Genomic DNA, 13667 nt, shown 5'->3' with positions numbered 1-13667 from the left:
CAGGTTTTTACTTTTTTTCTCCTTAGCTCCCTGTTTGATTTGTCTCTTCCCTACTATTGTTGCATTTTATTTTATTTTATTTTATATTATTTTATTTTATTTTATTTTATTTTATTTATTTTTAATTTGCTGCATATTTTAATTTGAGGAAAAATTATTTGATGAGGAAGTGAACTTGCTATTTTTTACCTGAGAGTATAACCACAATACATGCTGTGAGTACAGGCTGTGGTAGTAAAATGGACACATCAATATTTTTGTCAAAGAAGTTTATGTTCTTCAGAGTTCCAGAGGAAGAGTGTTAAAATACTGAGTGGCTTATTCTTGGTGGAATACTTAACTCAGTCTTTGGCTCTCTCACAGTGCCTAAAACAGTATGTGGAACTTTTGATCAAAGAAGGTCTAGAAACAGCAATCAGCTGCCCTGATGCTGCCTGCCCAAAGCGAGGTCATTTGCAAGAAAATGAGGTATGTTTTTATTGCAGATTGTTGTTTTTTTTCTTTCCATAATGTCTATATGTATCTTGCTCTTATGTTACAGCTGTCATTGTTGCCAGCATACATTTTTAACAATTCTCAAAAGGTCAAACATTTTCTCTCCATTTGTTGAAAATATCCCTTCTGTTCTTAATTGGAAATTTATCTTTTTCTTCCTTCAACAGATTGAGTGCATGGTTGCATCAGAAATCATGCAGAGGTATAAGAAACTACAGTTTGAAAGAGGTAATGTATGTAACGCTATTCAGTGCAAAGTTTTGGGAATGGTATCACTCCTCAGCAACCCCAAAAATCAGAATCTGGTTCTGCACAAGATCGTGTGCGTTAATTGCGTGATTGTCAGAAGGAAAAAATGTATACATAGTTTCTGCTTTTGTTGGCGTGATGCCCATTGCAATGTTCTAGGAATAAACCAAGGAAAGAAAATTACTATGTATTGTGTTGCTGTGTAACTGAGGGAGGGAGTGACTTCTATTTTGAGTGTTGCTTGAGAGGTAGCCTGTTTCTTTTTAAGAAGCCACCAATATTCCTTATGCTACATAAATATTAGGCAGTTATGTATATAATCATAATATGACTCTTGTTAATTTTTTATGAGAAATAAGCTGACTGGCTCCCTTCAGTGATGTGGAACTGGGTGAAATCTTGTAAATAGTATGTGACCACAGAGAACTTAGAGTAAGGCTTTTGCTGAGGGAAGAACCCAGCCTAGAGACCACTAAAGTCAGTGGTGAGTTTTTATTGACTCTAGTGGGCTTTGAAATATGAAATAACTTACCATTAATCAGCCTCTGAGAGAGGGATAAAAGTGGATAACACTTGTTATTCTTGTGGTTGTTAGTGCAGAAACCAACTGAAAGTATAATCCTACTGAGCAAGGCACTGTAAAAGCACTTTCTGAGACATTATACCTGTATAGCTGTATAGTTATACAGGTATATAACTATATATAACTGTTTGTTAAGTACAACTGAAGAAAAATACCACATATCATTCTCGGAACAAGTTTAGTTCAGTGAATGAAAATGAATAATTAATTCTGATGCTGGAAACCCACTTTACTTTGGTGCCTATTTGATAAGCAGGCCAGGTTTATGTCTAAGTGAGTAGAATAAATTAAAAAGCTTCCTTTGAAAATGTGTGGTTTTGAATGCCCTGCCAGTCAACCTCAGCTGGAATATATTGTTGTGGAAGGCTGGTCCTTTGAAATTTTTTCTTTTATGTCCCCGTCCAGAAGTGCTTTTGGATCCATGTCGGACTTGGTGTCCATCCTCTACTTGCCAAGCAGTTTGCCAGCTCCAGGAATCAAGCCCACAGAGTCCCCAGCTGGTCCAGTGCAAAGCCTGTGACATTGAGTTCTGCTCTGTTTGCAAATCTAATTGGCATCCAGGTCAAGGCTGTCAAGAGAACATGCCAATCTCTTTTCTTCCAGGAGAAACAAGGTAAAGTTTTGCAAAGAATCAAGTGTTTGGAAACAAAACACTGAATCTTTTAACAAATATAAATATGAATAGTAAAGAAGCAATTTCCAGACATTTAGTTTAAAGATGTTTTCCTTCATCTAGTCATTTGGATTTTTATAAACGTGTATTCAAACATGGAATAGACCTCTCAGCTGCCTCACCCCTTGTCACCATTCCCAGCAAAGCACAAAGGAGCTCCTTCAACCTCTATCAACAGCTCTTTTACCCCAGTGGGAGAAATTTGACTAGGATGTTGTCCTGATGAGTTCCTATTCATGTGCTTTTGTGTATGCTTGATTAGAATAGAATCTCTGTTAACTTCATGGAAAGCTAGAATGCTTGATCTATTTTCCTTACTTTTTTCATTGCTTTTACTTTTTACTTCATTCTTTACCTTAGGTAAAAATTAAAGTGAGTTTTCCTTAGTATTTTGGAGCTTAATGTGCCAGTAGCAGTTTGTGGTACCTGCATTTGGAGTTTCATACACACTTCATGTATTGAAAGCATTTTTCTGTGACATGGTTGCCTATAGTATGACTAAAGATTTTATGTCCTTTTATCCAGCCACTGATTAAAAGGCAATCAGTTGATTCCCCCTCAGTTAATCTTGTATCTCCCACTGGCAGTGGCTACAGGAAGTTACATTTCTCAAGGCATATTTCAGTGTTTGGCATGCATAAAAGCTCTGCAGGGTATAAAGCTACTTCGTGGAATTAGATGTTCTTCCACTGTTTCCTCTTTGTTGTGCCCACTGCACGATGGAGTGTCCTACAGTTTTACATAGTGGTACAAGACAAGAAGAAGAGGTGCTGGTTGTAACTTATGAACTATGCTTCATTAGGACACTGTTAGAGATGAAGAGATCAACTGTGAAATAACAGCATTCCTCAAAAATTGTTTTTGTTCTGGAGGGAAATTTCTAGAGAAGATTCTCAAGGAAAGCAGAAACATGCAATCTCAAGATTTTTTTGAAAAAGTAGGCATAACTTCTCAGCACAATTCTTAAAAACTCTTCTCTAAGTTCTCATGGCCCCATATCTTATAAGTTCCTTACTGTCTCCGACAGTTCCGTTTTTAAGATGGAAGAAGATGATGCTCCAATCAAGCGCTGTCCAAAGTGTAAAGTTTACATTGAACGAGACGAGGGTTGTGCCCAAATGATGTGTAAGAACTGCAAACACGCCTTTTGCTGGTACTGTCTGGAATCTCTCGATGTGAGTAGATGCACTACACTTTCATTCTCAGGATGTTAGAAGTTCGTTGTTTTGCTATCCAGCTGTCTCATTTATCAGTTAATACTATATCATTATCTTCTGCATAACTTGATGCACTGGGACCCACCAGAGCTGATGCTGGTAATTTAGTAGAATTTGTATATTCCATTTTACTTGTCTGACCTGTGTGATCTTAGTATTTTGTCCATGTGAGTTAGTAAATAATCATTATGAAGTAAAATTTTGTGAAAATATTCTGTTTTCAATCTTTATGAGGCATTTATCGTGGGAGTTTTGGGCCTCTTTTTTTAATACTGCTTTATTTAGCACTGACTTCAATGTTTTTTGTGAAGAAGTTACGGGATAAGTATAGCAGTGTTCTCAGTTCTGTGGAAGTTTAACAGACAAACACTAGATTTGGTGTGTCACCATGCAGGGGGCTAGAACTTGGATTTGTTTACTGCTTATTGTTTCCATGGGAGAAGAAATAGATCTCATATATCAAAAAGAATGCAATGTTACTCTCATATCAGGAATTTGTCGATATATAAGCTGCTGCTGTGTTTACATTTTTTAAATCATCCTGTTATTGTGCCCGAAGATCAGAATACATACAATATACAACATCTGTTTCCATGTCATCCGTTCTATTTTATAGCATTGTTAACAATAGCAAAGGAAAAGTTTTAGACTCCCAAAAGCTACTCAAAGTGTTCAAATCCTATGGTTGTCCCGTTTTAATGTTTTACCAACAGACCTACAATTGCAAGCTTGTTAAATGAGCAGTTAAAAAGGAGTATTACCCTGGTACTTGGCCTGTTTGTAAAAGGATGGTAGGACAGATGGCAGAATCATTTCTCAAAAATCGGTATTGGCCTTACTTTTATTTTTCAGTTAATAAAATAAACCAAGCTTGGGAAGCCTGTGGTACAAGTATTTATTCTCCTTTGTTCCTTATGTGTGCATATATAATATGTATCTTAGACAGCTTTTCTTCTTGGATCCTCTTTCTAAAATTGATATCAGCATTAAATATTTGAGTTAAGAGCCTTTGAGAGAATAGATTCCTTATATACACTTAAGACTTCCTATACAAACCCATTTGTGAAGAGACTTAACTGTAAACAAAGGCACTTTGGAAAGGTTGAACCTGGTCATGTTCACTTTATCAAACTTTTACCTTCTTGTACAATTCCTGGTTTTAAGTTCTCAGGAAGTAGTATTCTATGATGTGAAGAACAGTTTGTACTTCTGTATATTGCCTACTTTTCTATTCAATATTTTGTAGGATGACTTTCTCCTCATACATTATGACAAAGGACCATGTCGAAATAAGCTGGGACACTCCAGGGCATCTGTTATTTGGCACAGAACACAGGTAAAACTCAGATCTTTAAAAGCACTGTATGGATCTACAGAGAAACAATACTGAAACTGTGCCTTCCTTTGCCTTATTCATTTTAACATCTCACAGTAAAATTGTTCTGAATGGTAGCTAATGTCCATAGCAAGCTTAAAGAGGACAGCAGCTTGGAGAAAAACAGTTTGCTCTCCCACAAAGGACACCCTGTGGCAGAAAGCCATGGAAAACTATAAAGGATTATGTTTGCTGAAATAAGTAAAGTCCCAGTCCGAATCTGTTCTCAGTAAATGCGGTGGAAACCTGTTTTGCCAACACCCTACAGTCAGATGAGAAACTTATCCTCCAAGAGGTTTTTTGCTTCCAGTACAGAACTGGAAAGGAATAAGCTGTGTATGCTGGATGTGGCTCTGGGCAGCCTGGTCTGGTGGTTGGCGACCCTGCAGATAGCAGGGGGTTTGAAACTAGATGATCACTGTGGTCCTTTTCAACCAGGCTGTTCTATGCTCAGTATCTTGCTATGGCTTCAAGTTGACTCACTCATGGAGGTTAGATAGAGCTTGGTAGTCTAGCGTGTAACCCAGTGATCTTATTAGTAGTTCCAAATGTGGATTCAAACTGACAAGTACAAAGAGTCTGAGGATACCTCTTGAGGTCTAGAATCAGTTTGACAGGACCCAGTGTGAATACTTGTAATAAAAGCACTGTCTGCACTACTTTCATTCATGTAATATAAATGCCAATGTCTAATCTACTGCTGTAAATTAGGCAGTCATTTCAGAGATAACAGAACATCTAGGTATCTAATTAATCTCTTCCTAAATTAACTGTCTGCCAGTAAATATTTATCTTAGCTTGGAAGGAAGTAAGTTTCTTGAAGTACAGGTTTCTTTCTGTTTGAGAATAAACTGAATTCTGGACAAACAAATGATATGAGAAGGATCACAGCCTTCTCCCTCCGCAGCACTGAAGTTAATGTACGTAAGCTTTCTTTATATATCTGTAATAGAGGGGATTCACTCTATATTTGGAATCTGTTCTTTGCAACAGCAGTTAATACAAGTGTGATTGATTGACAATATGTTTGATGTTCCAGTCATTGTTGAGAAAAAAGAGAGAATTTTCTTCCAATGAGAATATAGTTATGCTGAACCTACTAATGGCAATTCAGTGTTGAATTCATTTCCTTATGTTTAGTTTCTTTGAGTATTTATCCAAGGAAAATTGTAGTGAGACTTTGTTTTATTGTTTGTGGATTTTAAAAAAATGATATATTTCTTTTGGCCAGAATGAATGGTTTGGTGCTGCATAGGGCAGTGACTTCTTCAGAAGCAACGGAACCAAGTGGAATATAAGTAACCCTCAGTCAGCAACCTACTGTTAAAAAGAAATAAAAAGCAAACAAACAAACAACAACAACAACAAAAAACACCACAAAACAAACAGAAAATTCAAGTGAAACCTAGCCATGTCTTTAATAATGCCATGATGAGGCTGAAAGGAAGCTGTAAATAGGCATCTCATAAATATTGGCAGGTGTTGGTCCAGTCCAGTGACTCGGCATCTACCAGCGTGGCTCTATCTCACCTCTAGTGCACTTTATTGCATGAGCTGCAAATAGATAGGCAAAGCCATACAGCTCATGGTTTGTGAAGATGAGAAGCTTTAGCTCTATTTTATGTCAGTAGCAAATGAATGCAGAGAGTAGTAAATGGAAGTTGCATCAGATTGTCAGCAATTCCAAAAAAGTAATGAAATGTACACAGCACTAGAGCTGCAAAAGAAATTTCTCTTGGCAAGAGATTGTACTATTAGAATAAGGAGGCTTGATCTCCTTATGCCTAGACAGCCAAAGGCCGAAGGAAGAGCCTGGTGCAAGGTGAGGAGACTGACTTGGAGCTGCTTATCACTGCGCTGTTTATCCCACAGCGCCATCTCCTGCCACTGCCGCTCCAAAATGCCTCATTCATAGAACTGCAAGAGAGAAGTACCTAGCAATCAGCAAGAGAAATGGTGCATGGCGGGCAAAAGCACTCGTAAATCATCCCTTCTCTTCCAAGGCAAATTAAATATTTGCCAGCTAGTTGAAGTGGCTTATATAGCCCTGGCTAGGAGAATTCTTAATGAGGACTGTGCTGTAATTTCATTTTGCCTTCTGTTTCAAGGAGTTGCTGGCAGATTAGCATTCCCCTCCTGCCTCCATTATTCAAACTTATTCACAGACACTCTCGTGTGAATAAATCTAAGTGATTTTCTTCAATAATTTGCAGGCATACAGTTGCAGCTGTCTATGAAAAATGACAAACTTCCTCAAGCAGTGACCCTCTGCTTAAATGAAAAAAAAAAAAATAAAAAATACGAAATTAAAAATCCAAATTAAACTCTGTAGAGACTAATAGCTTGACATACTGAGAAGATGGATGATTTGATGCCTTCTGCCCCTTCTGTGAAGGGGATGATCAATAATGTAAATGTAAAAAACAAGTGCTTTTGTGTAGAGTTAGGTCACGTCTCCTGAAACAGCAGGATTAGCTCTGGTTTGACTGCAAAGAAAAAAAAAAGCATTAGGCATATGCATAGCTGGCCTTCAGCCCATAGTGTTTGTAGTTGGTGACTGGCATTTCCACGCTTTTGTTTCTGCTGGTGAGAAGATTCTCCAGAACGACATCAGAACCTTAACTGCTTATTTTCAGAACTTTCTCCAGGAAAAGAGAGGAGCATCTCAAGTAGGAGCCTGTCTTGTAGCCTCGATCATGACATTTAATAGGCTTGATTCAAGAAAAAAATGCCTAGTTAGTTGCTTTATTAGCTATTCCAAATGCAACAAAAATAAAATAGGCAAATAGCTGTTTGCTTCACATTGTGTGATGGAGCTGAATTCTGCAGCATGGTTCTGACTGTAGCAACGACACGTGAACATTTACTCTCTTGTGCTTGCTGACTTGGGGAGTTGACTATAGTATGCACACAGGAAAAAGCTGCAGCTCTGGTGAGGCCAGTGGCAGTAGCTGAGATCCTTCCAAAGGACACTGATTTTGTACTGATGTCATCAGAATCTAGACAGGTATCATCCCTAACAGTGCTATTCCTTTGTCTTGCAGGTGGTTGGAATCTTTGCAGGATTTGGTCTTCTACTTTTGGTGGCCTCCCCTTTCCTTTTACTTGCTACACCATTTGTTCTGTGCTGCAAGTGCAAATGTAATAAAGGAGATGATGACCCTCTACCTACCTAGACCAAGGGAAGATTGGACTAATCACAACATGTATTTTGATTTTATTATTGCTGTTGATGTTTCTCTCTTGCACTTACATTGCTGTAGCCTTACTTGCCCTGTTCTGCTTTTCATTGACTCACAGTCTTGGTTCCAGGAACTGTTGCATAGATCAAGTGGTAATAGACAAAGACAGTAATGAAAGGCAAGTTTGGTGCTTAAGGGAGACCATGGACCCGGGTAGCTATCTGAAAGGAAGAGGTGATATTGCTAAAACATAATGCAAAAGGTTTCTCTGGCCCTGCTGGAGGACTGGGAACTGTGCTGAATGACTTCAACAGCACAAGCTAACAATGCATATAAATCAAAACTCTCTGTATATTTGTTTGCTTCAAAATTTGATGTCTTATTCCTGTGTGTATGTAAGTTGTCTATCATTTTAATTGGATAGTCAACTTTTTTGTGACTTTACCATGTTTGTTATGTGTTTTTGTTAATGCTATCACAACATCCTTTTTAATGCATATTTTTGCAAGTATAACAAAGTCAATAAGGTGCATATAGGCCATCCAATGCCTTTCTAGAAGTATGGGGAGGGACTAATGGACAAAGTTAGTCCTGTTGCCTTCCTGGAATATTTTGAAGTCTTATTAGGAATTTGTTTGACTGAAAGCTACATTTTAAAAATAAACTGATGAAGCTGTATGATTGAGTGGTGACACAAACCTGCAATCTAATCAAGGTTCTTTTAAAAATGATGGTATTGTTGCCACTGGACCACTAGTGTTTTTCTGAATTGTTATTTTTTGCTGTTTGGAGTTCTGCTACACTTACAGGGCTATGTAACTTCTAATCCAGGTATCTCAATCTTTTTTATATAGATAGGTAATCTTATTTAAACCAAATGTGTAAATAGCTGTGCTATTGAAATATTTTGGGAGTTCAGAATAGTTTGTTTCTGTCTTTAGGGCAGGTATTAAAAATACAGGACTAGTTTTACTATTTAGCAGACTCTTGGATTATCAGTGAATCTTTCCTTCTACGTATAAAAATACATCAAGATCGTCAAGTTAATAATAAAAAAATGCCTGGGATATTTGTGGAAGTTAACATTTAAACTACTTAGCCCTTTATCAGAGTTAATATCTATGGGGTGTGCTATTTAATAACAATACTGTGATGAAACAAGCTTTCATTTTACAAATAATCACTAACTCGATGTAATAATTTTGCAGAATTCAGTGCTGTGTGTTTCCAGGGTAATAAAGTGTGCTAGTCAGCCTACTGTTAATCACTGTAGTTTCTCTTTAGTAATATTTTATTTGGAAACCATTTTGCTTTGATTTGAAAGCCAGCAGAAATTTGATTAATAACTTGTCTCCATGAAATATGAAGCACCTGAATTGATGTGCATGTCTGCGTGTAATACCAGAGGAAAATCTTCTGAATGATGTGTAGACTGAAGTTTGACTACATTTTTTTCATCATTTATTTCTGTGCTTTGTCAGTGTGCTGAGATTGATGAATACATTGAAGCCAGGATAACTTTGCACTGAAAATGCATTAAGCCTCTTAAATGCAGCAGCTTCTGGCTGTTCTCACAGGCTGGGAATTTGATTTCATAGCTCAAGCATAGGAAAATAACTCCTACTTTTCATTACCTTTTATTTTGTTATATTCACCCATTAGACATAAAGACTGCAGGGTACAGTTTTGATACAGGGTGCTGTTTTTCGGTAAAACATCTCTTGGATTTCTTCCCCTCCCTCTCTTTCCCAGTTTAATGGTATCCAAATTCAAAATGTGTCTAAACACAGGTGTTAGTTCAGGGAAATGGAAGTCATCTGCAATTCACTTATTCTACTTGATATTAAGGACTACAGCCATGATTATATGAAGGAAAAGGACAGCGGGTTTCCAACAGTCTGAACTCTTTTTGATGTGTTCAGCTTGCTTATTGCAAGGTACAGCTCAGATCTTTAACTGTAATATCTGATTTTTGTTATCATAGTTCTTTCATATGTCTTTGTTATTAAAAATTATTTAGCTGTTCCAAAATATCTGTAGGGAAGCCTGAATAGTGTATATCCTATCCCTGGTGGAAGAGCACTGTCTAAGCCCGTGTGCCCCAAGCCACAGCTTCCAGGTGCAGAAGCAATGGCAACCCTTCTGCAAAGGACAGCTTCCTGCAGGTAAGCTCATAAGGCAGGGTGGTAAAGCTCAACTACGGACTTTCATCCTTGGCCCTGTAGTTCTGTTTAACTGCAGAAAAAGAAATGGATGAAAGGACATAAAGATTTCCTGGGTCATTAATTTCCTCTAATTAGAAGCACTAAGTATGTAGTATGTGCCCTGTATGTGGCAGTGACCTCTGATAGGAAATAGCAGAGGTGTGATCACCTCCTAACAGCACCTGGAGTGTCCTTGTCTGAGATTTGATTTCTATTGTGCCTTACTTAGAGACAGCCTTTCTGTGGCAATATAGTAAGGCTGAAGATTCCCACAGTATTGTGACCAGTTAATAATCAATGTCAAAATTAATGCATTTCCAAATTTTAAAAGGGAAAGATAAAGAATTCCTTCAAAAATATGGACATTTAAAAAATGTATATAATTGATACTTGCAGATAACATTATGTGTAATCAGAAAACTTTGTACTTCTGCCAGCATATCTGATCTCAACGTACTTGAATTGCTACGGGAGATTTTCATTACATATCTCTTGATTCATATCATGTTAGGGTCGACTATATGTCTGCACATATTTCCCAAATACCTAATCCTTTCAGGTATGCTAAGTATCATTCCATGTATGTTCTCGGGGATTTGGTTTTGTTCTGTTTCTTGTTGTTGTTGTTGTTTCTTTGAATTTTTTTAAATGTTGGGTCTTTTTCCAACATAGTGTATGTCTGTCTATATTCATCCATATTCAATGGTACATTGAATTTGGGACATTCTTATGTTATAGTTTCTGTTGATAGTGTGAGTTTTGATACCCTTACGTGGAATTGTAAATGCATTATTATAAACGCTGCCATTTAAGCCCCGTGACATGGAGAGGTGAATGTCTGCTGCTTTTCTGCTGAAAGCCTATTACAACAGCTTTTTAGATTTTCATCAGAAAAATAAGATTTGCTGCATGATTTCTGTTGCATTTTTATAGCTATGCTATTATTTAGTTTGTTAGCATTATCTTATATGCTGTTTTTAATGTTGTTTGTAACAGCACATTATTTGCATGTTCTGTTGGGGTGAAATAGTGTCTTGTCCTGTGAGCATCGGACTGAGCGTGGAGTCCAGGCTCCAGAGACTTTGAATCTCCCTAGACTTACCATTGGGCTCAAGTCAGCCCTGAGAGAGATCAGCAGCACTGTGGCGGTAGCACTGGGTCTTCCCTAGGTGACATTGGACAAGTCACTTATCTCCTTTTCTCTCAATTTAACCATCTTTTACATGGATGGACCAATGTTCACCTACCTCACAGGAGAGTTGTGAGTTCAAATTCTTTGGCTTCAAGGTCTTTCAAGATTCTCTGATGCAAGGTTATATATAAATGCTTGCAGTAGATTTACATTAATACTTCAATTTAATTCATATTGTCTTTCAACCTAAAACCTCCTACTATTGACTTTAGCATGTCAAGAATTTGGGATACTTTCTCCCATGTACCAAGCAGCATGATCTTCCCTCAAATATCCAGGCAAAATACCAAATAAGAGCTGAATGGTGAAACTCTGAGCTTACAGTTGATACCCTGACATGCAGGAAACACAATCAAAATTAGAGAAAAGCTCTCTTGCTTATAGAGCTGCCAATGAAAGATTCATAGATCAGAAAAAGATGAAGTGCTTTTCATTTAAAATTGGAATGGGCGGGAAAATAAAAATGAAGTTTCATGCATTTCATCTGTAGTTCTTTTACTGCATAGGAATAAATATGCTTAATATAGACAGTTTTCATCCCAGTATGGTGCAGCATGCATAAAGCTTTGTGCAGGTTAGCTCTTTAAAACCAAAGCTTATACGTTTCACACATATTATCTACAATCCAGAGGAAAACAGGTAGAATGGTGGTTGTTGATGACAGTGATATTAAGGACATCAAAAAAACCTGCATCAGTGCTTAATTGCTAGTGCACTTATACTAAGTAAGGCATGCTGTTTGTGTTTAGAGCCCTACGGTCTTTGTTGCTTTGATTTGTGTATCTCTCATCAGAATTCCAGAAATATTAGGTACAGGTACGTGGTACATAACAGAACCTTTCTTGATTATTTTACCATGGATGTATTTTAAACTTGCATAGGGATAAGCATGAAGAAGTCATGCATATGTATAAAAAATGTATTTGACCAAGTGTAAAAACAGTTCTGTTGATGTTTTTGAAATGTAAGTACATTTTGTGCCACTAACACTGTGATGTATAAAAGAGCTGTTGAATGCCTTTTAATGTTGTGTTTTGTACTTTGAATCATATTGAAGAGTTTAATTTGTAATTTCAATAGATATTTTAAACGAATATGTCTCTTGTGATTCTTCCAAGTCATTTTTCAAGGTTATATGTCCGCTAAAGAAAAATACTTCTATTTTGGTAGGACTGCTTCTGCTTACCTGCCTCTCCTTACTTCAGAGCACACACAACTTTGACGGCTTCCTACCTCATTTCTGGGCATAGCTGAGGTTTCTGCCTCCTGGTCTCCCACCTGAGCCAATAGAGTGAATCTGGGCATCTCTGGAGATGGACCCAACCCACAACCAAGTCTCTGGTACAGCCCCTTTTGCAGGCACTTCTTGTAGGCGATTCCTGGGTGAATTTTGCTCCGCTGTGTATCACTCTGAGCCATGAGTATGTGCTTGCACCACAGTTTGGTTCTGATGGAGAGGATTGAAGCAGATCTCTCCAGAGTGAGTAGTTTGTATTCACCTCAGCTGCTGGTACTGAGGTTGAGATTTTTAAGGCAAAGCTCAACCTCTCGAACAACGGAACATCCTTAGCTGTGTAACAGTGGGAATTTGCTCTCATATTCTTGATTCCATTAACAAGCAGTTTACATTCTGCCTGAACTGCAGTTTTGGATGCAATCTTTTCTTTGGTCCCCACAGTTTCTTTCTTATTTGTTATGAAATATTTTGTCCTATTTAAAAAGAAAAAAAAAAAAAAAAGGCCCAATCTATTCAAAAAGAATAAGGTGTGCATAGCTCATATAAAAGTGTGTGCTCCACCCTTTATAATTTAAGAAAAGGCAGTTATTCACTGCTACTCATTCACACCTTTAATTGAACATAATGATTTTTCTCCTCAAGGAGAAGAGCAGTTGAGGTATTTTCTTCGATTACTTTGTCAGAAAGCAGTGCATGAATGTCGGGGGGATTTGAACAATTCTAGGAGCAGGTATCATTAACAAAGCAATCTTTCTACTTTTTTCCTCTGCTACCAAGGTCTTTAGCTTCCAATTAGGCTTTGTTTTGCCATGCAGTTTTCTTTCAGAGAGGAGAGTTAGTTTTCAGTCACTTGCAATTAATTTTCCTGCAGTTTGGTAACATTCAACCTCTTGGGCATTTCCTTAGTCTTTATTCGAGGTTCAGCTTACCTTGCCACACAGGGGCTTTCTTACTAATGCCTTCAACTATGAGACTGGGTTTCTGTACAAAAGGTCTATAATAAGAGAACCAAGAAACTGTAGAAAGAGGATGTGAAGTCACAGATTTCAGGGTCTCACCTGTCTAAAATTAGAGCATTTAAGCAAACTAGGAGTAGTCCTAATGCCACAGTAACTCCAAATTGTACCTGGGCATTGGGTGGGAGAATGACTCAGAATCAGTCCTGTAACTGTCCTCCAGGATCTGAATGATTTAGACAGTCAAATACAGCACAAAAATGTAGCATTGTTAAATAGACATATAACTGCTGGGGTTGAATTA

At 37.6% G+C, this 13667-nt stretch overlaps 1 protein-coding gene across 5 annotated transcripts in view; it reads left to right on the top strand.

Moving 5' to 3' along the window:
• RNF144A (ring finger protein 144A) overlaps positions 1 to 12264 on the top strand; it is a 61710-nt gene extending 49446 nt beyond the window's left edge. For 4 of the 5 annotated variants that reach the window (XM_052702152.1, XM_052702183.1, XM_052702161.1 and 1 more), the window contains 6 exons: positions 364 to 468; positions 663 to 723; positions 1733 to 1940; positions 3028 to 3175; positions 4464 to 4553; positions 7637 to 12264. In XM_052702152.1, coding sequence (XP_052558112.1) covers positions 364 to 468; positions 663 to 723; positions 1733 to 1940; positions 3028 to 3175; positions 4464 to 4553; positions 7637 to 7768 — 744 coding nt within the window. In that variant the 3' untranslated portion in view covers positions 7769 to 12264. The remainder of the gene's footprint in view (positions 1 to 363; positions 469 to 662; positions 724 to 1732; positions 1941 to 3027; positions 3176 to 4463; positions 4554 to 7636) is intronic. The other variant, XR_008210811.1, reaches the window with a different exon arrangement.
• Positions 12265 to 13667: the final 1403 nt, after the last annotated feature.

The sequence above is a fragment of the Tympanuchus pallidicinctus genome, unplaced genomic scaffold, assembly GCF_026119805.1.
Source record: "Tympanuchus pallidicinctus isolate F22 unplaced genomic scaffold, pur_lepc_1.0 scaffold1, whole genome shotgun sequence".
Lineage (NCBI taxonomy): Eukaryota > Metazoa > Chordata > Aves > Galliformes > Phasianidae > Tympanuchus > Tympanuchus pallidicinctus.
This window is presented reverse-complemented; position numbering and strand designations above follow the sequence as displayed.